General features: G+C 52.7%; 1 protein-coding gene across 3 annotated transcripts in view; it reads left to right on the top strand.

Moving 5' to 3' along the window:
- Window positions 1–24,989, top strand: part of SLIT3 (slit guidance ligand 3) — a 616,611-nt gene that overhangs the window by 441,768 nt on the left and 149,854 nt on the right. For all 3 annotated transcript variants that reach the window (XR_010746197.1, XM_066342686.1, XM_066342687.1), the window contains exons 6-7: window positions 1,685–1,756; window positions 22,741–22,812. Coding sequence is in view for 2 of the 3 variants with exons in the window: in XM_066342686.1 (XP_066198783.1) it covers window positions 1,685–1,756; window positions 22,741–22,812 (144 nt within the window). In the remaining variant the exon portion in view is untranslated. The remainder of the gene's footprint in view (window positions 1–1,684; window positions 1,757–22,740; window positions 22,813–24,989) is intronic.

The following is a 24,989-nucleotide window of genomic DNA, read 5'->3' as shown; positions in this document are numbered from 1 at the left end:
ACTCTGAACGCCACGTATGGAACTCGTCCACCTGAAAAGGGCATTTCTGCTTCCCGACCCACGTCCTGTTCCTCACTGCGTTCTAAATGCCTAGTATCTTGCATCACAAGCATCTGCTGAGATGAAGCAGTCCCTCATAATAGCGAGGCAGGGCCCATCTGCTGTGAGGCGCTAATCCCTCTAATTGTACGTATTGCACTTACGCGGTCCTGCATCTGTAAGTTTTTTCAATGATAACAGGATTTCCATTTTAATTTCGCCTCTAGCGGACCGCGGAACGCTCCGCGAGGGCCGCCCCGCGTAGTTTCCGAGACCTCTGTGGCGGAGAGTTATCTTGGGCTAGAGATGAGCGCCAGGGACGAACGAAAATTCCAGCATCAGAGGGTCCCTCCACCTCAGAGGGGCTGATGTATGTTTTCTGAGACAAAGGAAAGGAGAAGGCGTCCGTAAGGGAGTCTGTTGGTACAGCCATTCTTTGTGTGCCAGCCCCCCCCACCCCACCCCCCTGCGCGCCACCCCCAAAGACCACGGTGTATTCTTCACACAAAATACAATTGACAATCTGGTGCTAATAACCACTTCCTGTAGAGCATCCTCTTTTAGAAATCAAAGGAGTTATATCTAACATGTGACATTTAAGTTGGAATGTGGTCATGGTAAATATCCCAACACACATCAGCTGCATTGGGATCGAGAGATGACAGTATCTATTTATCTTTTGCCTAAAATGCCTCCGGTCCCCAATGAGACCGTGTATCGGTCACGGGATCTTTTTAAAAGACATTAATTTTTTTTTTTCTGTTTGAGAGATGGGAAAGGGGAATAAAAACCGAGTCCCGAAATAGGTGCATTTAATTCTCCCCACTTTCAATGGAAGTGGTGCGTCTTTAAGGCCATAAGGATATTCCTCTCCGCCCCCTGCCCCCCAATCAGGAACGCTTCTATCAATGGATTTCTTTAATGTCGATGATGGTTGGTGCATTTTGAGGGAATCTGTGTTTAGTCAGAAAATACTTCAATAGAATGACCTACCAGATGGGCCCCACAACAAAGCACACAGGCATCAAACCACCACAGACATGTGGTGCTTAGAATAATAAAAAGACTATAAAATTAGATTAGTTGAGTCTAATTTGGAATTGGTATATTCCCCATGCACCCTTGCCGCTCTTGGGCAGATAAAGCCTTGAGATTTAGCACTGTGTCAGAACGGCAACTTCCAGTAAAAGGGAGCCGGGGAGAGGGAGACAGGGAAAAAAGCATTCTGGGAGGTCTCGGAGGGCAGAGCAGTGACCTCCAATGATTTACAGGCCTTTAGCTTAATGAAATTGTTTCAGTGACATGACGGTAAGAGCTCGTAATGGATTGGATGCCCTAATGTAATGAAATTACTCCCTTCTGCCTAAAAAAAAAAAAAAAAAAAAAAAAAAAAATGCGCAATTAATATTTACTGAGATCTGACAGCCTCGGTGCGCTCGCCTGTGTAGTTCTCTCAGACCGTCAGAGAGGAGAGACGGAGCAGCGTGGCAGACGGGCTGGCTCTGCGGGAGCTCCCGGCGGGGACGAGCAGAGCCGGCGAGGGGCGGAGGGACAGGCGCTCGGGGGCCCAGCCGCCCCGCTCGGCTCCTCTCCTCGCCGCGGCCCCCGCTCAGCCTTCACGCTCTCCCCCCTTGCTTTCCCACAGGCAACTGGACAACAACCACATCAGCTGCATCGAAGATGGAGCCTTCCGAGCGCTGCGCGACCTGGAGATCCTGTGAGTCGATTTTTTGCGGCCGCTGCCCCGGGTGCGTGCGCGTGTGTGCGTGTCGGTGCGGAGGGAGAGCAGGGGGAGTGTGTGTGCAGGGGGTTCCGTGCGGGTGCGCTTCTGGGGCTGCGGCTGCGGCAGCGCTCTCAGAACTGGGAGCCGGGGGACCCCTCCGGCTCACCTTGGCCAAAGTGTTCGCAGGCAGCAAAGTGAGATTTCTCACCTCCTGCAAACTGGGGCTCCTGCTAATTAAGTCTCAGTGGAGCCCTTTCTTCCCCGGCGCTCCCACGGGGCTTGCTGCCGTGCAGAGCGGATGGGCTGGAGTCGCCCCCCAGCACCTGCTAGCCTCGTCAGGGGCAGTCTGTCTGCGCGTGTGGGCATGCAGAAGACAGGTCACAGGTCTGGGAGACCAGAGAGGGTAGGCAGCACCAGGGGACTGGCCCAGAATCCGAAAGGACCTGGGAACAGGGCTGGGGAGGGGGGTGCCAGAGCGCCAGGTGAAGTCCGGTGAAACCTCAGGTTTAAATCCAAAGTTCAAACAGTAACCTTAAAGTGGTGGGGGTGGGGAAGGATAAGAGGAAGCAGACCCTCCCGGGAATCTTACTCCATGTGCCCCGTCTAGAAGCATGGAGCTGCCTCTCTGTTCTCCTGGGTCTTCACATGGGTCTAGCCATGGAGACCTGACTCCTGGGGGAGGGAGGGAGTCAGCGAGGAGTCATCTCGGGGTCATTCAAGCTGAAGTGGCATTGTGTAAGGAAACATTCTGGTCGTCCTCACCCCATGTTACACTTCTGGTTGACCCTGATTTGGGGGAAAGCCAGAGAGGGAGGCAATAAAGCCCAGCAGAACTTGTGTCAGGAGACGCCAGGTTCAGTCCCGACTCAGCCCCTAATTAGCTGCGTGACCTTGGGCAGGTCCTTTCCGTGTGCGGAGCCTAAGTTTTCTCATTTGGAAGACGGAGGGGTGGGTTGCTCTATCCTGGGGGTAACTTCTCCTTTCCAAGTTCTATAATTGCTTGGTTCTAAAATTAATTCTGGTGGTCCAGTTTCACCCAGTGAGTGATAAGCGTGGGGTTTATTGGGCATCCCCCTTCCCCCAAAAACAGAAAATAACATAGTCACCAGTTCGCATGTCTCTGACTTCCAGAAGAATGCATAAATTCCAACTACATGAATGCATATACGAAAATGTCCCTTTGCACATAAGAAAAGGCATAAAAGGGCTCCCCTTCACCTTCCTTTACCCCTGGCTCTGCAGACGGCACCCCCAGGCCGGAGAGATCCTCCCCACGTTGCATGAGGGGAAGGTGATTCCAAGAGGAATCACAGGAAATAAAAAGGGGTGCTGATGCTGCAGGCTGCTGGAATCCGGTGAAAGCTGAGAATCCCCAGCCCAGGAAAGACAGGACCCGCAGCCAGGGATAGGTTAGGTTGTCACTCCTAAGATGGATGGTCTCTCCTCACCCAAACTCTGACCCCGGAACCGGCAACACATGCGTGTCTGCTCGGGAGAGGATGCCAGCCCAAATTTAGTAACCTAGGACTTCTCTCATCAGGGGGCTGGAGCTGAGATGGGTAGGCATGATTTTCTCTGCCTACAAAAAAAAAAGGAAAGAAAGAAAAAGATAAAAAGAAAAGTGTGTAGAAAGGACTGCTAGGAGAATATCACCTGGAAAGATTGAGAAAAGTCTCTGGGAAGAGAACAGGAAACGGAAGTCACCAGCTGCCAGGACCCAGCTGGGAGGCCCTGCCAGCCTGCACGTTAGTTCTCTCTAGCGGGCACAGTGCTGTCTCGCCACGCCAGGAAGGCTGCCTGGGGGAGAGGGGAGGGCTTTGCAGTCAGACGTGGAGGGTGTGGCATCCCAGATGCGGTGGGACTTTGGCCAGACTACTCAACCTCTCTGAGGAGTCTGTTTCCTTAACACTAGGAAGAGATGCTTTATATACTTCCTGTGAGGGGCTCTCCAAACCGTGTCCCTGCCTCCTCCCTCACTTTCTCCGGACCATGCCCCCACCCCCCGTCCACCCCCTGTCCGGGACAGAACTGGACTGCTCAGAAAAGTTACAGGTACACCCAGTCTCTCAAACTTGAAGCTTACAAAACAACAAGTTCTCACTCCTCCTCATTGCAAAGAGCCCACAGGATCTGATTAGTTTATCTTTTCAATTCCAAACAAAGCCAGATCAATAGCTTTGTTTTAAAGACACGCTCATTTGGCTTCACATGGCTAAGTACTCAAAATTAATCATAATCAGTTATTCCATGGGTTTTTGATTTCCAGCAGAGGCACACATCTCTGGAACCATCCATCTTAATGGTGAGCCATTCGGAAATTGGCTGGAGCTGATATCTCCATTTAAAGAGCCCCACCCCCCCCCCCACCCCAGACCTTCCAAATCTCTTCGACACATTGACGTTTTATAATACTTCTCTGTAATCACAACTTAGCACCAGAAATAACCTTGACAATGAAATAAACAGGAACTAAGCTAGGGCATCATATATTAACTTAATTACTCCTTCAGAGAGAATTCAGAGAGAAAGGAGTTTAAAACACTCTGTCCCTAGAAAAGTCGTCTTTAAGAAGCTTTGAAAGTCTTCAGATGAAGAAGACGATAGAATATTTCAGGTGTGTTTTCTCTCTGATACTATGCAGCCTGAAGTACAATATAGGGAAATGCTTGTGGTGAGCTCATGGAAAGCCCTCTCAAAATGGACTTCAGCTAATGGACATCAACCATAGTTGACCGTTGGGCAAGAAAGGCGTTTAGAGTTGCTGACCCCCACATAGTCAAAAATCTATGTCTAACTTTTGACTCCCCCGAAACATAAACTGTCCCTCAGTGTCCACGGGGGATTGACTCCAGAACCCCCCACAGAGACCCAAGTCTGCGGATGCTCAGGTCCCCTATATAAGATGGCATGGATCCAGTAAGTAGAGGTGGCCTTTCCCATCGCAAATCCGCAACCTCGGATTGAAAACAGTACAGGTTTTTAGGGGAAAAAAAGAAAAATCCGTGTTTGAGTGGAACTGCACCGTGCAAACCCATGTTGTTCAAGGGTCAACTCCACTAGTGAAAATATTTCACGTGGGCGCACCCTGTGCTCTCATCCTTTCTGTGGATGGACATGCCTACGGCTTCTTTCTGTCGAGACTGAGATTGGTTGCACTGGTTCCAGCGAAGGAGAGCTTAGGAGCTGAGCTGGCAGCAGCCATTCCCTGGCAACGAGGAGAGAGGAAGCGGTACTGGATGGGAAAAGACTGAAGTCTGCCCACTTTGACCTCGTTTTTGGCTTTTGCCCAATGGAGTCGGATGTCCAGTACAGAGTATGGTGGACAAAGGAGTCACCTCTTCCTCTTTTCGGGTAGCCAGAAAAGGGGTGAAGAAGAAAAGCACAGAGCAGGGGAAGCTTCTCAAAGCCCCACGCGGTCACAGGGGAGGAATCCCAATGCATGTGACAATGGCTAGCGTGCGAGCACTTACCCATCCCCAGCGCTATAACCCGTGTTTTTACATACGTGATCTCTGTGTGTCCTCACCACCCCGCCACAAAACGACTATCGCCGCCCTCCTTGTGCAAAGGGAGAACCCACTTCAGAGAAGCCTGGTAGCTGCTCGGACAGGAAGCTGCGGAGCCCGAGTGGTCAGCCACCGCCCCAGGCTGCCATCCTGTTCTGTGCTGCCCAGGCTCTCATGGAGCTAGCTCCCCTGAGGCATGGCTGCCCTATGCCCTGGTGTGGTGCCAACCGGCCCCTAGAGCTGGGCCAGGCAAGCTGCCCGCCGGCCCAGAGTCCTGCCTAGGAGAACGCCGTGCCTCCCACAAGCCGGTGACATTGTACTCCCGTCACCCAGTTTAGTGGGCCCCCACAAAGTGGAAGATAAACTCACAGGGCAAAAATATATAATCCAGCTTTGTCACTGACTTATATTCTAGTCCCAGAGACGATTTAGTCTCACTTCCGGGTGTTGCCAGTTGACTTTGGCACTCAACGGTTTGGGGGCTCCATGCTCCAGAGCTCCCCAAAATACAGCCCCAGCTTCCAGCACCGCACTTAAGGTTCTTAATGGAGGGACCCTGTTTGCTGTGCATCAGACACTCTTCCGTTACCCAAATCGTTGCCCTTTCTTTTCCACCTGTCCTGTACCTTGGGCAGTTCACATCCTCGTTTCTCAGTGAGGCGTGCTTATACTGCCCCTGAGTGTGCCAAGGCCGCACCCCAGCCCCGTCTGGATAGGACTCACGGGTGGGGGTGCTCTGAGCCGCGGGGCTCTCGTCTCTGCTAACCAGACTGAGGCTGCGCAGACAATTCACCAATCATAGCCGGCTCCGCCCCGCCCGACACGCCCGCCAGGGTCCGCAGAATGTTTAATGAAAAAGAAAGCCTTAGGAGTATGGACAAATGAAACAAACAAGAGAAAGCCTAATTAATAAGATAATTTTTTTTAATGGTATGGGGGAATAAGGAAAAAAAAGGTTTTCAGGTATTGTCTCCCGACAACACGTAGCAAATCAGATCAGTAGACACGCTACCAAAAACGGCAGCCCAAAGATGTGAGGGACACATCCTGAAAACCCTCCGCCTCCCCGCGAGTGGTCCGCCCCAGGGAGAGGAGCGGGACCCCCACACTGCGTGCGGCTGCGTGTGGGTCTGCGCAGGACTGGCTTGTGCTGTTTAGAAGGCCTCGCTCCCATTTATGTCACTTGCCAATTTTGGAAATTCAGTGGCATTATTATAGGCTGGTCCCTGGTGGCTGCCTGACGACCTCTTATTGTTGAGATAAGGCACAAGAAAGGCCGAGGGCAGAGCTGGGGCTAGAGCGAGGGCCATGCCTCCTCTTAATTGGCTTCTTGGGTACCACACTCCCCTCGCCCTTATCCTGGCCCCAGTGAGGAGACGCCAAGCGCAATAGCAAGTTGGCAGCATCAGAGAGACTAGAACCTGGGTCTCCTGAGCCCTGATCCCATGTGCTTTATCCACACTGGGCACCTCCATGCGCCTGGGCTCTTCAGGAGAGACCCCGTGGTAACCCTGGGGACCCCAGGGCAGCTGTCCTGTCTAACCCTATGTCAGTACTTTATATTATTCAGGAGCTTGGGGGAGGGTGGACTGTACCCCAGGATCCTGCTCTCAGCTCTCTTGAAACCAGAGGGTATAAACTAGACCACAGACTACATTGCGTCGAATGTAGTCAAAAACTGGATTTTACTTAATCCAGTCGAGTCAAAAACCAAGTTTTAATTACTCCCTTAAAAAAGGTGTTTTTAAAAATTGAAATTAACATTTCATATTGAAACTGTAGGGTGTTTTTCATAAACATCCAGCTTTGGGCTTTTGGCAAACCAGCAGCGTGGGCAGCCCCGGGCCACATTTCTGCGTGGCAGCGGTCGGTTGTGGCCGGAGTGCCCAGACCCTCCTGCCACCCGGGGAGCCCACCGAAGCAAGGACACGGCGTGTGCTAGCACAGTGCCCGTCTCCAGGGAAGGGAGAGCTCTGGGTGAGCAGGGAGGCGTGCTGGCAGGTCGCACTCTCTGGGCCAGAGCTTACCAGAATCGCTGTCTGGGCTGGTCCAAACCGAGCCCAGGGACGTGAAGTCCAGGGCTCCCAACCTGAGCAAGGACACCCTAGAAGCAAGGCAGGAAGTCTCTCCTATGGCAGGCATCTCCTGGGAAGTTCTTCTCAAGAGTTGACCTTGCCTCCATATTCCCTTTGCTTTTAAAACAGTTATAACTGGGTTTATGCAAATAGTGAGAACATAGGAAGTAAACACCCACCCACCCAGTTACTGCCGCCCCAGACCTCAGAGCGTCAACCTGTGTCCCAAGCTCCCTCTCGGCCCACGTTTAGAGAAGAGAGAGATTTAAGAGTGGAAGCTGTGTTGGAGATTAATGAGCATTTTAGAGTAGTTCTAATTCAACCACCTCCAGGCAGGAATGATGTGGCCTGACCCTGAGCCCCGCTTGTGAGCACAAGATCATGGAGAGAGTTCTTTGCAGTGAGAAGAAACTGGCAACAGTCCTGATACCAAATCAGGGTGTGCTCACTCTCCTGGTGCAGGGGGCGGGGGGGGGGGGGTGCTGTCCTGACTGAGGGGTGCCAGGCGCTGGGTGTGGGGACGTTCATAGACATTGTTCATCCAGTTCCGAAATCCCAGAGCTTAATGCAAGTGGCAGTCTGTTCACTACTTCATCTGAGAGTATCCTCTGGGTGTGAAATGAGCTGCTCTCATTAACAAATAATAATATAATATGTTCTATTCAGTAGTCACCCCCCCCCCGCATCCACAGAGGATATGCCCCAAGTTTAATTTATAAATTAGGCACAGTCGGAGATTGTCAATCACTAATAATGAAACAGAGCAATTCTAACAATATACGCTAATAAAAGACGTGAATGTGGTCACTCGTTTCGGGGATCCCCATCGGCTCAGTGCTCTCTGGGGTGGCACGTGGCATCAGTCAGAACACGTCTCCTGTTCACGTCTTCCACCGCAAGTTTAATGCCTTTTCCATCGAAACTGGCTGTAACTTTTGCCATTTGAGGTACAACAGCAAGACTAGCGTGAATTTCTTTTTCTTTACAATTTCACAGATAGAGGTTCTGTTCTTAACATAGATTTTAGCAATCTCAGAATACAATTATTTTTTCTTATTAAGTTGAGAGAGTTCACTTAAGGAAAGCACTTTGCAGCTTATCTTTGGCATATCTGAATTGCCAACATAACTAATCTTGCACTTTGGGCTCATTACAAACTAAAGTAAGGCTGACTGGAACGCAAGCACGGTGATGCCAGAACGGTTGATCTGAAAACCGAGACAGCTCTCGGTGACGTCCGTCCAGGCAGTGTGTACAGCACAGATACACTGGACAAAGGGATGAGTCACATCCTGGGGGGGACACAGCAGGAAGGTGTGAGGCTTCATCACGCTACTCAGGATAGCACACACTTTAAAACTCATTCATCGTTTATTGTATTGTTTCTGGAATTTTCCATGTAATGTTTTCAGACTGTGTTTGGCCACAGGTAACAAACCACAGAAAGCAAAACTGTGCATGGGGGCGGAGGGACTACTGTGATACAGTGATGCTAAATAATTATTAGTATAGTCATTACAAATATTATAATTACTGTCACAGCCTCCATTTCCTCTGCATGCGCTATTTCCTGGGCACTGTGATGTTGGGATGCAGCGTATTTATAAGTTCTCACCACACCCTTATGAGGGGGAGTTTGTTCATCTCCTCGTTTTATCCACGAGGACACGGCGGCTGAGAGAAGTCGAATGACTTGCCCAGAGTGACACCGGCGAGCACAGTGGGGCTGCTGGTCCAGTAGCGAACCCAGCGCTGTATGCACTCATGGGACTCCTGGCTACAGGAAATGCCCAGAACAGTTCAGGGCCGATAGTTTTTCTTCTTTAAAAGTTGACCCAGAAGGCACCCAGAGCTAAGCCTATGACCTCAGCTTAATCAGCGTCACATCCAAGTCCACGAGACTGCCCCCCAGTGGAGGGCTGAGGCCGCGGTTGAGCCTGGGGGTGTCAGAGTCTTGCGGTTGGACTGGCTGCCATCCCAGCTTGACCAGACGGGGCGCGTTCTGAGGTTCACTGCCCTCTCGTAGTATGGAAGCGGTAGGACCGAGCCCTTGGGCTAGTTTGTGTGGGTTACAGGAGACCCCACAGGTGTGGGTGTGTCTGGCAAGTCGCAGACGCCCAGTCAGGCCGCTTGTAACAGCTGAAGTTGGAGAACAGCCCTGGGCTGTGTCGCTGCCTCTGTCCGCCTCGCACAGGCCTGGCGTATCGTAAGCGGTCACAGTACAGGGAACCAAGTCAAGAAGAAGTTCACTGACGCCATGGAAACCCACTTAGCCCAGTCTCTAGATCTTCTGCCTCGCCTTAGCCCCGAACAGAACTAGGTTAAAGTTGTCCCAGAGTGACGTTAAATACTGAACAATGTAGTATTTTACTGAAACAGCACATTTCTCATATTACCTTTGGTTCTTTAAAATTCTTCCAGCTAAATGGCAATTTTTAGAACAAAATCAGAGCCTCAGTGAAAGTTGGTGTTTTCAGACAGACCAGACTTGTTTTCATCTACTTACAAAATGTCTCACCTGGGTTTCTCTGGGAGACGCAAATATTTAAATTTTTTTTTTTTTTTTTTTTTTTGACAGACTTTGGAATCGTAGTGTTCAGTCATGACACTCTGACTGGAATATAGCTTCGAATATAGAACTGTCATGGCTTAATCAAAGTCTTAAAATACCTTCGGAATATGATTTTTTTTTTTTTTTGTACTATGCTACAAATTGTGATTTGTTCAGGCAGTCAGGATTACACTTGCACATTGTGGAAGGCACCAATGACTTCCACTCAGCCCCTCGCATTCTAGGGAAGGAACGGGGTTTCCTATGCAGGCGTCCCCAAACTACGGCCCGCGGGCCACATGCGTCCACCCTGAGGCCATTTATCTGGCTCCCACCGCACTTCCGGAAGGGGCACCTCTTTCATTGGTGGTCAGTGAGAGGAGCACTGTATGTGGCAGCCCTCCAACGGTCTGAAGGACAGTGAACTGGCCCCCTGTGTAAAAATTTTGGGGACCCCTGCAAGGCTGCTTGTCCCACCCCACACACCTCTCCTTCATAGACACCCACACTCCAAGTTCGATCGTAGTCACATTCTTAAAATGACGAGCTTGGTTTTGAGAACATCAACTTAAGGAAAAAGTGAACATTTCTTTGAAATGTAAGATCATTTTTTCCATTTAAATAAAGCAGCACTTTAACAAATTAAGGTGATTGGGGGAGGGGGGGGCTTGGTGGTTTCTGTTTGATTTCCTTATCCTGTTAACTGAGGGCTACTGTAGTCTCTAAATTGAAATGTATCGTGTGCATTCCTGGGTTAAGATGCTCTAGCGAAGATCAAGGAGTTGTTCTTTAACGACGGAGGGTCCTGAATCTGAACTGTAGGACTCCGATTAACCACTTCCCCTATGAGTGGCACTTAGGTGGAATCAGGTAATGGAAGTCCTAGAGGCCACAGACTCCAGCCACCAGGTCTCTGGGCTGAAATTCTGCCTTGATGAGCTAAGTTGGGATTCCAGAAGGGTTTTCTCTCAGGCTAGTGGGGAAATGCCACAGGGCTGCTAGATGCATGTAGGGATCAGTCCGCTCCCCAAACTGAGTCCTGTGCTGGTTGGGGGCTGTGCTCCTGCTTCCGCTGTCAGCCCCTGGCCTTTCTCCATCACCCCCCACCCTGCGCCAGCTTCGGTGCCCCGTTTCTGAGCATGCTCAGTGAGTATCTTGCTCCTTGATCAGCTCTCATCTCATGGCTCTTGTGGGTCTCCAGACCAGGGGGCCATAATCCCCTTGAAGAGCCAAACCTGTCTATTGTTGCTGTTGCCGCTTCCCTCCAGGACATGAAATATTGAACGGCTCGGCTTACCTGTGGCCAGGAGTCCACGACTCCACAGAACTGGGTCGAAAGCCAAGATGCTAGGAACTCAAGCAGGAAATTGACCTCCTCCTACCAGTTGCCCTGCGGTGGGGAGGATGGCATGGGGGAACCGTGGAGATACAGAGCTGGGAAGGCTCAGGGCAGCATTCTGACCTTTTCCTGACCTATTTCCTGTCTGCAAAGACACTCAGGAGCAGGGGACCGTGAGGCGGAGGGGTGAAGGGAGTACGGTGCCGCTTCTCCAAGCTCCTCTCTAGAATCATTGCAGATAAGCTCGAGAACCCTTCTTTGTCCACTTGATAACTAAATCACAGCCCCCCAACCATTGGCCCATAGGTTGAATGAAAGCTGCAGATGTGGGATTTGATTTTTTTCGTTTTTGTCTTTCCAATGTTTATAAAAATGGAATGAGTTGCCAATGTTTAAAACTCGGTTGATTTTATTTGAAAGTGTGGAAGTTCAACTTCCCGTGGATATCTAGGGGCGGCGGGCCGGCGTATGGCCGTATGGTCTAGCAGAGCCGTCCAATAGCACTCTCTGCGGTGGAGGCCGTGTTTCCTGTCTGTGCTGACCCACGTGACAGCCATTAGCCGCATGCGCCTCCGGAGCACTTGAAATGTGGCTAGTGCAAATGAGAAACTGAATTTTTAATCCTACTTCATTTTAATTAATTTAAATTTAAATTGCCACCCGTTAGCTCATGGCCACCTTATTGCACGGCGCAGACTCGGCGCCCAGTGGCGGGCACCCAGTTGGGGCAGGGCACGCCCTCCGCAGGTCTCCATAGCTCCCGCCTGGCTTGCTCTCCTGTCTGCCCTGCTCCGAATCTCCCGGGCCGCTTCCCATTCGTTCAGAAGCACATTGTTTCAGCAGCGCATTTTCTGAACCTATATATTTCGGAATATCTGCCCCTCCCCTCGCACTGCCCTCTGCCCTCTATCTTAATTTAAACATCTGGATCCTATTCCCCCAAAGACCCATTTCTGTGGAAACCCAGCAGTATTATTATAAAGCCATCTCCCACCAAAGTGAAATCCTCTCTGCATGAATTAGTTTCCTGATCCCAATTATTCACTTCCCTCACCCCTGCAAACGGCTCCACAAAGTCAATTGAGTAGGAAGATCTCTCCCTTCCCCGTGCAGAAGCTGGAGCTGCGGCCGCCAGTTAGGGAGGCGATCCCATTAACCGCACAGCCGCGGAGCCAGGTGTCTGCGTGAAAAGAAAGAGAGCCGGCCCCGCGGAACGTTTTTCCGTGGCTTTACAGCGAGGGCTGCTGGCAACTTTGCGTCTGGCCAGATGTCCCGTCTCCCCACAGACCTGGGCATCCGCAGTCCCTTCCACTTCTGTCTGGAGAACTGTTCCCATTCCAGAGGTTCCCGTTTTTCGAGCCAGCACCACCCCAGTGGGAACGAGAGAGGGGAACGAGAGACGGAACTGTCGGCTGGGGAGACACTGGCCTTCCCATTTCATTTTAGGAGAAGGAACCCCCCCCCCTAGAAATGCCTCCCCCACTGCCACAGGAAAGCTTCGTGGAAGAGTTAGGCCAGAAAACAGGCCTGCAGACTCTTGACTCAGTGTCTATGTGGCCGTCTGCCTTCCCCCTATGTTAGCAGAAAGTAAGCAAGAATTAATGAAGCCAGCCTCTATGTCCTGCCACCCCACCGTCCCTTAATCTTCAGCGTTCTGCCAGAGGGAGCATTTTACGTTCAGCATGGCAACCACCCCATCCCTTTCTAAGGCCTTCCCATCGTGAGGCCACTGCTCGCGGTCGGATCACCCAAGGGCCCCAGTCGGCTGCTGTCCCTGAGAGAACAATCTGAAAGGAGATGGACTTCCACATCATTGATCCTGGCTGCTGGTGGTGACCAGAGCCCCGTGACTAAACACGGGGTGCCTGCCTATTTATACCCCCAATTTCCCAAACTGTAGCCAGCTTCCAGAGAGAACTCCCCCCCTTACAAATATCAGAGGGTAAAAACAGGACCTTTCTGCATCTCACCCTGGGAACTGAGCCCCATGCATCCTGTGTGGTTTTTTTGCTAATAGGTCTAAGCTGGGTCAGTTCCGAACTAGACTCAAGAACCGACTGGTATGTTTAGCCACAGGACTGACCAGTAGTGGGCAGAAACCCACAGGAGCGCACCTGCTGGACAGAGCACAGTTTTACCCCATAAACTTCTTCAGGGCGCTCTGTCCTCAAGTAAGGACAGCTAAGGAAAGAAGGCAGTGAATAGTTTTCAATTATTTAGAGGTAGCTCAACGGACAATAGGTATCTCAGCTAGTGACTGCCCTTCAGGAAGGAGGAGCAGTGTGGAACCAAGGCTTCCACCACGTGTCACCCTAACACCATTGAAGTTCTTTGATTATACACACATATGCTAAACGTATATTTGGTGCATCTACGTCATGTGATAACATTGTATCAAGTGTGCATATTTGGATTCAAATTATTAAATTAGTCTGTGTGGTTTAGAGACTGAAAACCAGCCCCAGGGATGTTTCTTTTATGATTTTCGTTCCTTAAGATTCACTTATATTAAAAAAGCAGGCTTCACATAAAAAAAAACGTCTAGAAGTCTGGCGTTTAAAACAAGGGAACAACGGGCAGCAGTGCACCTAGGTCCCAACATCACAGCGATCCCTCGACACCGGAAGCGACAATGTGTTTACCGCGGCCCTACTGCCCGCGCGCCCGCCCACTCAGACACCACGCCTCCCTCCGCAGGCAATTGAGCTCATACTCCTAGGTCGGCCCAGAAGGCTGATCAGAGTGGAAATGTGCTTTTAATGAAAAGATGCCTGAAAGCCTGACCCTTCACATTTTGAAACCCATTTATCTCTTCGGTATATATAAATATTTACTGAGTCATCTATGTGCCATACAGGGGGCTAAGCCCCGCCTACCCAACAGGGCATAGAACAGGCGTGTGCTCTGTCCTCTCTCGGGACACACGTTCCTGGGTACTTAGACGCATTCCCCTTTTTCCTCTCGCACTCTTCCTCTCGCGTGTAGCTGAGGTGGATGGACGCAGTCTGTTCCTCCCCCCTCTACTCCAGACTCCCATGTGTGGTTATGGAAGCTGGGGGCCGTTCTTTCATCCCCGTAGCAGGCATCTGGGCACACTGGACGCGGCCTGATGTCTAAATAATGTAGCAGACAAGATTGATGGTCCAGGCTGCCAGTTTATAGATGATGAGATAGAATTAGGAGACTGAGGCCGTCTCATCCGTGTTGCTGTGTGTAAGGTACATCTTGCAATTAAATTGGTCATCGGGAGGCAGTTGAATCATTCTGAATCACCACCAGGCGTTACCTGGGATGTTCTCAGCGCATGAGCAAGGGGTTCTTCAGACTCCAGGGACCAAAGACGCAGAACACTGTGAAGACGTACACTACCAGCCCCTGATTGAGCGGTGGCGCGACGTGAAACGTCATCTTTCCCGTTTGATCTTCTATTTTTTTAGTTTTTTTTACATTTATTTTGGAGTCGTCTTTTTTTATTGTTGCTCTCTAACACCAGGGCTCTGCTGGGCAGTGGTGGGAGACGAGGTTTCTGTCTATCACATTACGACTATATAACGAGCGAGGACCCAAAGACAAGCCCTTTCTGCTAAGGCATCCGTGTCATCAAAAGGCCCAAATTGGCGTCTGATTGTTTTTTATTTATTTCTGTAGGTTTTACATGACACCTGGAGACCATTTAAAATGTTACTTGGCGGTGAGAGCTCTGTGTTTAAAAATAACGCTCACCCGGTTCCAAATCACTTTGGAGTCGGGTACAAATATTGAGACAAAAACCCCAGCTGTTATTGCTTTGGCTGCTAATTTGAGGTGTCAAATGAGAGGCCGACTGCTATACGTCAGTGAATAAGGCCCCTTGTGAGATCATTATGTTTTCTAACAGTGGAGAGTAATGGACTAATCAGTGCAGCATCAGTTGTTTTCATTATATGCCCACACAATGGTTATGAGCTTTAATTTAAACGGTCCGCGGGGAGATCAAGGGGAATGAGTAATAGGCGGCACCCAGGACCGTCCCGGAGAGCAGGTATCGCGGGAGAGGCGGCTTCTCCGCCCTGCCTCCCCTCGCTCTCCCTCCGCGTCTCCTTCCTCCTATCCTGCCGGCCCTCCGGGACTCATTGCCGCCTCCAAACAGGCGCCGGATGAGCTTTGCTTAAGGAGCGCTGTACTCTCGGCTCTTCTCGGTGTTCTTAAAAATCCCAATCAGCCAAGCCAACAGGAAGAGTGGCTTCGGGCAACACTTAGACTTGTTAGCCAGACCGTGACCTTAGAAGGCTTTGAGGCATAATTGCCCTCTCTTCCATGTCGGCTGTGCCACCGCCCTCGCGCTCTGCGCCCAGCGCTCTCGGATCCTCGACAGGAGGAGGACCCAGTCGTTGCTTGGAGCAGCCTTGGCAGAGGGACGAACACCACGGCCCCTGCCTCACTGCGGTGGGTCGGTGGAGGCTAAGTCCACCTTGGGAGGCATGGACATCGGACAGCCGACACCTGGCTGAAGACGGCCCTGTAAGAGGGAGGCAGCTCTGGGTCATGGTTTAAAACACAGGTCCTCGTGTCCTACTTTGAACAGGGGCTCCGCAACTCCATCGCTGTGTGATCAGGGTAGAGTTCGCTGCTGTCTCAAGGATCCACAGTGAAAATGACAGCAGTGTCTCAGGACGGTGGGAGAATTCAGTGAAATACCATGTGAAAAGTGCTCAGCCCGGTGAATTCAGTACGGGCGCTCTTGGAAGTACTTGTGTCTTCTGGGCTCTCGGCGCTGGCCGTTGGGCACCCGCATTTGTAGGTACCAGTCAGGACATCTCCGGGTTCACTTTGAAAAGACGTCCTATTGCCACAGCTGCCGATGACTCGCCTAGAGCCTCCTTCCTGGGAACGTTAAGGAGGGAACCACCTTTATTTATCTAGACTGAAGAAGTCCATCAGCCTTGAGAGAGGGGTGAACGGGCCAATCTATCCGACCCCAGGAGGCTGGCTCCACACCGGAGTGGAGGGGACGCAGAGGGGCTCCCAGGGTACCCCAGGACGGTTGGCACACTGGGAGACTGCACTTCCTGTGGACGCCTGCTCACAAATAGCATCGCTGCATTAGAGCCAATTAGATGGTGTTATGGACACACACCACGCAGATGATGCCCAGAGCCAGGAGAGCACAGAGTGATGAAGTGAAGGCCTAATGGGAGGAGACAGGGAAATGTCTGCCTTATTAAGGTTGCCAGGGTGTGTGGCTGCAGCTGGACTTGGGTCCTCCAGACCAAAGATGGCACTCTTGGGGGATGCAAGGGAGAGCCACGCTTCACCACGCAGCAGGGAGCAGCAGGGACCTGGGGGCAGACGCCACGCTGGAGCTCGCCAGGGGTGGCTACAGCCACCTTCATGGAGGGCTGTGATCTTTCAGAACTTGGGCCTCTTTCTAAGCAGGAAAACACTGCCCTCTACCCAAGAGGCCTCCGGCCCCAGCGGCAGCAAGGGGGCAGCCTATACGCTCTGCCCTGCACATTTAGGTAAAGGCTCTAAGCCTTTTCCCTTATCTCCAGGGTTCATTGAAACGCAGAAGGCTGGGCCCACCCCTGAGCTGCAGGTGCAGGAGGTCTGGGTGGGGCCTGAGGACAGGCAACTCTGACAAGCTCGTGGGTTAGGCTACAGGCAGGGGACCACACTTTGAGAACCACTGCCCGAGTCCATTCCACACCCACCCAGGATGGATTCACCCGCCCTGTCTCTGAGCAGGGCGTTCCGTGCGCTCTGCTTCCATGACGACGTTGCAGGTTTGGGGAGTGGTGGGACCCATCTTCCCGGGGTGGGGCAGGTGAGATGTGTGGAAGTCCAGAGTGAGACAGCAGCCTGCTCTCGAATCCCAGCTCAACCACGTGACACTTAGGCTCTCCTGCCAATGGTGTTTGGTTTTTTGTTTTTAAGTTTTCAAAGCCTCTGACCTGATCCCCTCTTCTTACAGAACAGATCTGTGACTCTCGCCTGGCACATTGCCGCTCGGCGCTGGCAAAGGCAGGACAAGCTCTGCCCGGTTCTAGAGCAGCCAGGGGTCGGCAAACATTGTGGACACAGAGCCAGCTAGTTTATAAATATTTCAGGCTTTCAGGCCATATGGCCTCTGTCGCAACTACTCAGCTACTGTAACATGAAAGCAGCCGTAGACAGGACGTAAGCAAACGGGGAAAACTTTATTTACAAAAGCAGGCCATGGTCGGATGAGATTTGGGCTCATGGGGCCGTAGCTTGCCAACCCCTAGGCCAGACCAGAATGTGCAACAGTTCCTCACACATTCATCATTCTCGGGGGCTGGGGGCCTTGTCTTGCCCCAGGAGCCCAGCATTTCACTAAGGAACACAAGGAAGCCCGAACTTTTACAGGGTATGAAGTTTGCTTTTCTGCTTGCACCGTAGGAGCCATGATAAGTTCACTCATCCCCTCGGGCCCCGAAAGAAAATTTTAATGCCCTCTTTCTAGTGCTCACAACCGAGAGGGGGTCCACTGATAGGAGTAGCATTGTCCACATAGATCATTTTAACCAGAAAATGATCCCTTTTCTTTAGGCATCTATGCTCCAAGTTTGGCGCAACAGAAGAGAAACTAGACCGTGCACAGGTCCAAGGTAGTCTCAACGTGAGCGCAGTGTGTACAATGGGAAGGGCTTTGTAAGAGAGGAACGGGAGGCAGGTGGTGGTCTCAACGTAAGCGCAGTGTGTACGACGGGAAGGGCTTTGTAAGGAGGAACGGGAGGCAGGTGGTAGTCTCAACGTGAGCGCAGTGTGTACGACGGGAAGGGCTTTGTAAGGAGGAACGGGAGGCAGGTGGTAGTCTCAACGTGAGCGCAGTGTGTACAACGGGAAGGGCTTTGTAAGGAGGAACGGGAGGCAGGTGGTGGTCTCAACGTGAGCGCAGTGTGTACAACGGGAAGGGCTTTGTAAGGAGGAACGGGAGGCAGGTGGTGGTCTCAACGTGAGCGCAGTGTGTACGACGGGAAGGGCTTTGTAAGAGAGGAACGGGAGGCCGGTGGTAGTCTCAACGTGAGCGCAGTGTGTACGATGGGAAGGGCTTTGTAAGAGAGGAACAGGAGGCAGGTAGTAGTCTCAACGTGAGCGCAGTGTGTACGACGGGACGGGCTTTGTAAGAGAGGAATGGGAGGCAGGTGGAGGTCTCAACGTGAGCGCAGTGTGTACGACAGGAAGGGCTTTGTAAGAGAGGAACGGGAGGCAGGTGGAGGTCTCAACGTGAGCGCAGTGTGTACGATGGGACGGGCTTTGTAAGAGAGGAATGGGAGGCAGGTGGAGGTCTCAACGTGAGCGCAGTGTGTACGACAGGAAGGGCTTTGTAAGAGAGGAATGGGAGGCAGGTGGACCGTCATTGACGTCCTGTGGGGGCGGGGCGCCTTGTTTCCAACTTGTACCGAAATGCCGACTCAGTAGCTTGTGGTAGGACAAGAAAAGGGGAGGCCACGGCGGTCCTGAAGTTTTATACAATTAATCTGACCCTGAACTTGAAAAATGCTGAGTTGAAAGCATTTACTTGGGGGAAAACCTCCAACCTGGGCGACTTGGGGATAAAGCGTATTTTCTCAAAATGTCTCCAGAGGAACAGAGCAGCGGGAGGGAACCTAGACTCTGGACTGGCAGACGCTGCCAGGACGTGGAGGTGAGCACGGTGACGTCGGTGAGGTCACTCTCGCTCAGTCTGAACGAGCCATCCAGTGGGGGTGGGAGTACGTCACTGTCAGACCAAACCTGTTATTTTTCTGTGGGTTAAACATTCTAGACCAAGAGACGATAGGAGGCTTATTCAGGTATTTCCAGCTTTGGGTCCCTGAGAGGCGGTGACGCGGTGTGTCTATGCTGGAGCAGGGGGCAGTGGGCGGGTGGGGAGGAACTGGTGTAAAGAGAGAACAGCAAGGTCTGACCACCCCCCCACCCCCCAGGAGCTCCTGGTCTTCCCCCGGGAGGTCCCTTGCATCGTGTGGACTCAGATTGCCCATCTGTAGAATGGGAATCATAGTTCCGACTTCAGCATGCTCCAAGCATCAGAGGAGACGAATGTGAAACTGTGTCCTAAGCTGTTAAGGACTAACCAACAAGCTACAGTGATAATAGCTCATAATTATTGGCCATTGCCTATGAGCCAAGCCGTGTGCTTCACAAGCAAGCGTATTTTATAGGCTGATCATGCTCCCCCCAAAGATGTCCATGTCTTCATCCCAGGAACTTCCAAATCTAAGGGCCTTGGCAGATGGGACTGAGTATCGTGGGCAGGAAAGAGGTTATCCTGGGTTATCTGGTTAGGCTCTAAATGTCATCCATCACAAGGGTCTTCATTAGAGAGAAACAGGAGATCACAGTGAACAGGAAGAGGTGTGATCACAGAAGTAAGAGGTCCGAATGACTCAGAGGAGGAGGGGCCACGAGCCAGGGAGCGGTCACCATGCTGCAAACGACAAGGAAGCAAACCCTCTTCCTATGGCTCCTGGGACAACACGCCGTCCCGTGGACCCATTTTAGCCATCCGACCTCCAGGCTATAAGGAGTAAATTTGTGTTGTGTTAAGCCACTACATTATTGGTGACCTGTCCCAGCAGCAATAGACAACGCACAGAGGCATCGTTCCCAGAGTCAGGCTTGTTTGGTCCCATGTCCTGGCACCCCCGTTGGCCTCATGCGGGAAACGGACGCAGTCACAAAGGGCCCGTCTCACAGGGTGGTGGAGGAACTCCGTGAGCTGGTACGGGTGGAACCCCTAGCCCAGTGCCTGCCTGGCATTGAATAAGCTCTCAGTTAATACAGACGATCATTAGTACCCTATCATCTGATCCCCACCGAAGCTGTGTAAGGGCAGCGCTGGTATTGTTATTTTCATGTTCCAAGGGAGGAAACCCAGTAAGACCAAGAACACTCACTCAGAGTTGCACAGGCTGTACGCGGCAGAGCCGGATTCTAAACCAGGTCTCTGCTTTCGAGGCCCAGGCTCGCCAGGTCCGCTCCACTGTGCTGGGGTCGTGACGACGACACCCCCCATCAAACGCCAGCTGCTTGTGCGGGGGCCCACGCACCAAAGAGAGCGCAGCGCTCCCTGCACGAGCCAAAGCTGCCAGGGCTGGAAATCAAATAAATCTGTGTTTATTAGAGAAACAAAAACTCTAGCTGCCACGGAGCTAGAGTGACATTGCGGGGCCCCGGCCAGCCCCATGCAGCACATCATGAGAATCTGAATACTGTGTTTAGTCAGTTTGGTCCTGGAATAATTGCTATTATCGTAAATGTTTTATAGCCCTCATTACGGCTCACATTTAAATATCAGTGCGGTAACACATTAATAAGTCATCGCTGCCGGACCACTGCCGGATACAGTTAGTCGAAGCCCTGCATATAACCGCGCTGTCTGTTCGGCTAAATTAGGGCCGGCTGGGAATTCAACCTGGTGTTGAACGGCCGGGTCCGGTCAGAAGGAAGCCGCTCTTCTGCAGAGGAGTCCTGCTGCTTGCCTTCCAGAGCTGAGGAGGATGCTCAGACTTGCGGTTGGTTGTGTAGTCAACAACCCCCATGCGGTTTCCCCCACAGGCGGGGTCTAGCACTCTGGGAGGGATAGAAGGGGGGAACGAAGGCATTTCTGGTCTGACAGAGAAGGGGGGGCATAGTTTCCACCCCCAGGTAGCTCCCTGCCAAGGCGGGAGAGAGAGCCTGGTCTGACAGGAGTGACAGGTTCTTCAGCCCTGTCTAATGAGGTGTTCTGGGTGCTTCCTGAGCGGACGGAGTCTCACACACACACACACACACACACACACACACACACACACGCATGCTCATAGAAAAAATAAGCCGCGTAAAGCAAAACAGCTCTGTTGAACGTCATAAAATGCACAGCGTCTGCACGGGTGCGTTAGTAAAGAGGCAGGGTGGGCAGAAGCAGGCAGTGTAAACTTGGTCTGTTCATTTCTTTTTACCACGTGATGCGCCTAAAATTAGCACCAGACACATGGCAGCTGCATCGTAAACATGGGAGGGAGGGGGCGGGGGGAAGAGGATTCGTTTCTGTGCCTGTGTGAAAGCAGGGCCCCTCCTGGTCTTACTGGCCAGACAAATGCCAAGCAGGGCAGGGGGGACCGAGGAGCAGCCCGAGAGAGGGGTGTGGTCACCGGACTCCTGCTGTGGACTGGGGTCACCAGGGCGGGGAAAGGAGTCTTGTGTGGGTGGGAGCAGGAGGCACGCAGTGCTGGACGATGCTCCGTTTCCGTTCCCGTGGGGGGAACAGGAGTGACCAGACAGGCCAGGTGCTCTGTCCACCCATGTCAGTAAGATGGGAGCCTCCATTCACCGAGGACATCCTGCGTGCTGAGCCTGTCACCTGTCTCTGAAGTGGTCCCATTACCTGACTCCATCCGCCAGCGAAGAACCTGTAGACAAGAGATGTTCATAATGAGCCCGAGACCACACACCGAGACTACATAAGACTCGATTTGAACCATGTGCGGGTCAGGTAATGCACAAGATAGAGAATATTCGAGAGCCTTGTAAGGGGAAGAGAAGGCGTTCCCTGAGAGCCAAAGGCAAAAGACCACTGCCTGCCTGGTCGGAACAGGCCGGCCAGCTACGTACCTTTTCCACCTGGGCAGCTGGCTTCCTCGACTGCCACGCGGTCCCTGGGCCGCTGTCCTCGGTTCCTGTGGGAGGGGGAGCCCGGGGCTGCACGCGCCTGGACCAGTTTCATTCCTTGGCAGCCTGATTTTACTCTGACCCGTTAATGGAGCTCACATCTCTCTCCTGCCTTTTCGCTTACAAAGAAGCCAGTCAGCGCTGAGTCCTGCATTGGGGGGGGGGGGTCCCCATCCATGGTCACGGAGATGCACAGGGAAGAGGATGCTGAATAATCCCTGTCCTCCGGCTCACTGACAGATCAGACGTGCTGGAGGAGTCACAATAACCTTCCCGCGTGGCACCCTGTTTGAGGACGTAGGCACACGGGGCAGCACCAGGGGTTTGGAGCAAGAGAGAGCTGGGTTCAAATCCCATCTCCAGGGCTTAGCAGCTGTGGGTCCCTGGGAAAGCCATCGGACCTCTCTAGCTCAGCCTCCTCGTGTATGACAGCGGGCACTGCCTCCCTTGTGGGGCTGTGTGGTACGATGCAAAATGACGTAGCTCCGTTTCCCCCTCTCTGAAATGAGGACGATGGTAGCATTGCAGGGGTGAGGATTAGAGCTATTGAAATGAAGCACTCAGCACATAGTAGGCTTTCAGGAAGCGGTGCCATTGCTCCAGTTGAGTCAGTGAGTACTGAGCGGCAGTGGAGGGGAAGAGGGACCCACCTGAGAAAGGGAATCATGGATTCCCTCGTGGTCGGGAGAGCTATCCACCTGTCACCAGCTGCTCCACCAACTGCCCCATGGCTGTTGATCATGGTCCCTCTTGCAGCCACTCCCTTCCTTCCCTTCCCCACTTCCCCAAAGCGTTCTAGTGCCCCTCAGACCACACCCCTGCTGACCATGTCCCTTTCTCCTCTGTTTTCCCAGCACCCTCAACAACAACAACATCAGCCGCATCCTGGTCACCAGCTTCAACCACATGCCGAAGATTCGAACCCTGTGAGTAAAGGTCCCTGCTCCGCCGCCCACTTGCTCCCAGCAGGCACGGCCCCGAGGGCAGCCCTCTGAGCTGCGAGTGGGACCTAGCATGCTGCCGCCTGCCAGATGGTTCTTCCCTCCCAATGCCGCCTCCTTCTGCTCTTGACTAAGGGGGGTGTCGGTGAGCGAAGGCGGATGGGGGGACGGGTCAGGGTGCCATCCCTGGTTCCGACCCACCCTTCCGCAGCAGACAGACTCACTGCTCTGCATCCCGGGACTCTTCCTGGACTGTGGGAATCTTCTTTGTGTTTTCCATCGTGATGGGAAAGTCTATTAGTGTTGGGTGGTCACAGAACATACACACCTGGGACGTGATGACCCACCATTTCCTGAGCTCATGTCACGTACCCCTGGCACTTCTGTGACAGTGACAGTGACGTACTGCGAGGGCCCGTGGAGGAGAGGGGGTCCTAGCCGCCCCTTGTCCCCACCCTCCCAGCCCTCACCCACCACGTTCTCCCGCTCATCTGACCCGGCGGACATTCTGATACTGGAGCACAGCAACTTGGTTCTTTATCGCTCTTGTTAGGGTGGCCCCAGCCTTCCCAGGTGTGTGCCCAGGAAGCAGCTCTCCCCATAGCCCCCCCCCCAGCAGTGTCACTGCCCTTATCCCTGGGGAGTGCCTCTGTCCTCAGCCGGAAACCTCTCTGTGAGCTCCTCTGCAGGCAGCGGCTGAGGGCCTTCCCACGGGAGCTCATACTCACGCCTTGCTTGTGGTTGGGGTCTTCCCACGGGAGCTCATACTCACGCCTTTTTTGTTGTTGGGGTCTTCCCACGGGAGCTCATACTCACGCCTTGCTTGTGGTTGGGGTCTTCCCACGGGAGCTCAGACTCACGCCTTGCTTGTGGTTGGGGTCTTCCCACGGGAGCTCAGACTCACGCCTTGCTTGTGGTTGAGGTCTTCCCACGGAAGCTCATAGGCCTTGCTTGTGGTTGGGGTCTTTCCACGGGAGCTCAGACTCACGCCTTGCTTGTGGTTGGGGTCTTCCCACAGGAGCTCATACTCACGCTTTGGTTGTGGTTGGGGTCTTCGCACGGGAGCTCATAGGCCTTGCTTGTTGTGGGGTCTTCCCATGGAAGCTCATAGGCCTTGCCTGTTGTCGGGGTCTTCCCACGGGAGCTCATACTCACGCCTTGCTTGTTGTTGGGGTCTTCCCATGGAAGCTCATAGGCCTTGCTTGTTGGGGTCTCCCCACAGGAGCTCATACTCACGCCTTGCTTGTGGTTGGGGTCTTCCCACGGGAGCTCATACTCACGCCTTGCTTGTGGTTGGGGTCTTCCCACGGGAGCTCATAGGCCTTGCTTGTGGTTGGGGTCTTCCCATGGAAGCTCATAGGCCTTGCTTGTTGGGGTCTCCCCACAGGAGCTCATACTCACACCTTGCTTGTGGTTGGGGTCTTCCCACAGGAGCTCATACTCACGCCTTGCTTGTTGTCCGGCCTCCGCGGTGTTTACATCATGGCTGTAGGGGAGACTCCGCCCCGCCGAGTTTTCAACCTGATACATTTAGGGCCAAGGCAAAGGGCTCTGCTCCCCGCAGCGCCTTGTATTAGCTCGGGGATGGGGGGTTAGGGGGGCCTCTGTATCCTCCATACACAGGGTGGGGGGATCGGAGGAGGCTAGATGTGTGGAGTGCCTGGCATGGCGTAGACAGTAAATGATAATGATGTTTTATTATTATTATTGCAATCATTGTCATTGTCATCACCATCCATCATCACTATTTAGCCAGAAATCTGGACTGAAAGTATGAAGCAACCAGCTTATCCATGGCCCCTCAGCAACATGGGCTCCACAGAGGTGTGAAAATCCCGAGAGCAGTGGTCCCCAAAGTGGGGTCCTTAGGCTCCTAGTATCAGCCTCCCCTAGAACTTGTTAGAAAAGCCAAACTTCAGGCCCCACCCCAGCCCCATGAACTCGCATCCCTGGGGGGTGAGCCCAGCCATCTGCTCCTGCAAGCCCCCCACCTCACGCCGCCCTGGGAGACGTCGATGCCCGTGACGTCTGACAGCCCTGCTGGGTGAGGAGGTGACCTTCCGTCAGGCGAGAATGGAGCCAAGACCAACGGGCCGTTTATGAGGAAAGGATACAGAGTGTCCGAGGAGGACACGGGCTGGGAGCCAGGCAGACCTGGGCTC

Source organism: Saccopteryx leptura, chromosome 6 (genome assembly GCF_036850995.1).
Source record: "Saccopteryx leptura isolate mSacLep1 chromosome 6, mSacLep1_pri_phased_curated, whole genome shotgun sequence".
Taxonomy (NCBI): Eukaryota; Metazoa; Chordata; class Mammalia; order Chiroptera; family Emballonuridae; genus Saccopteryx; species Saccopteryx leptura.
This window is presented reverse-complemented; position numbering and strand designations above follow the sequence as displayed.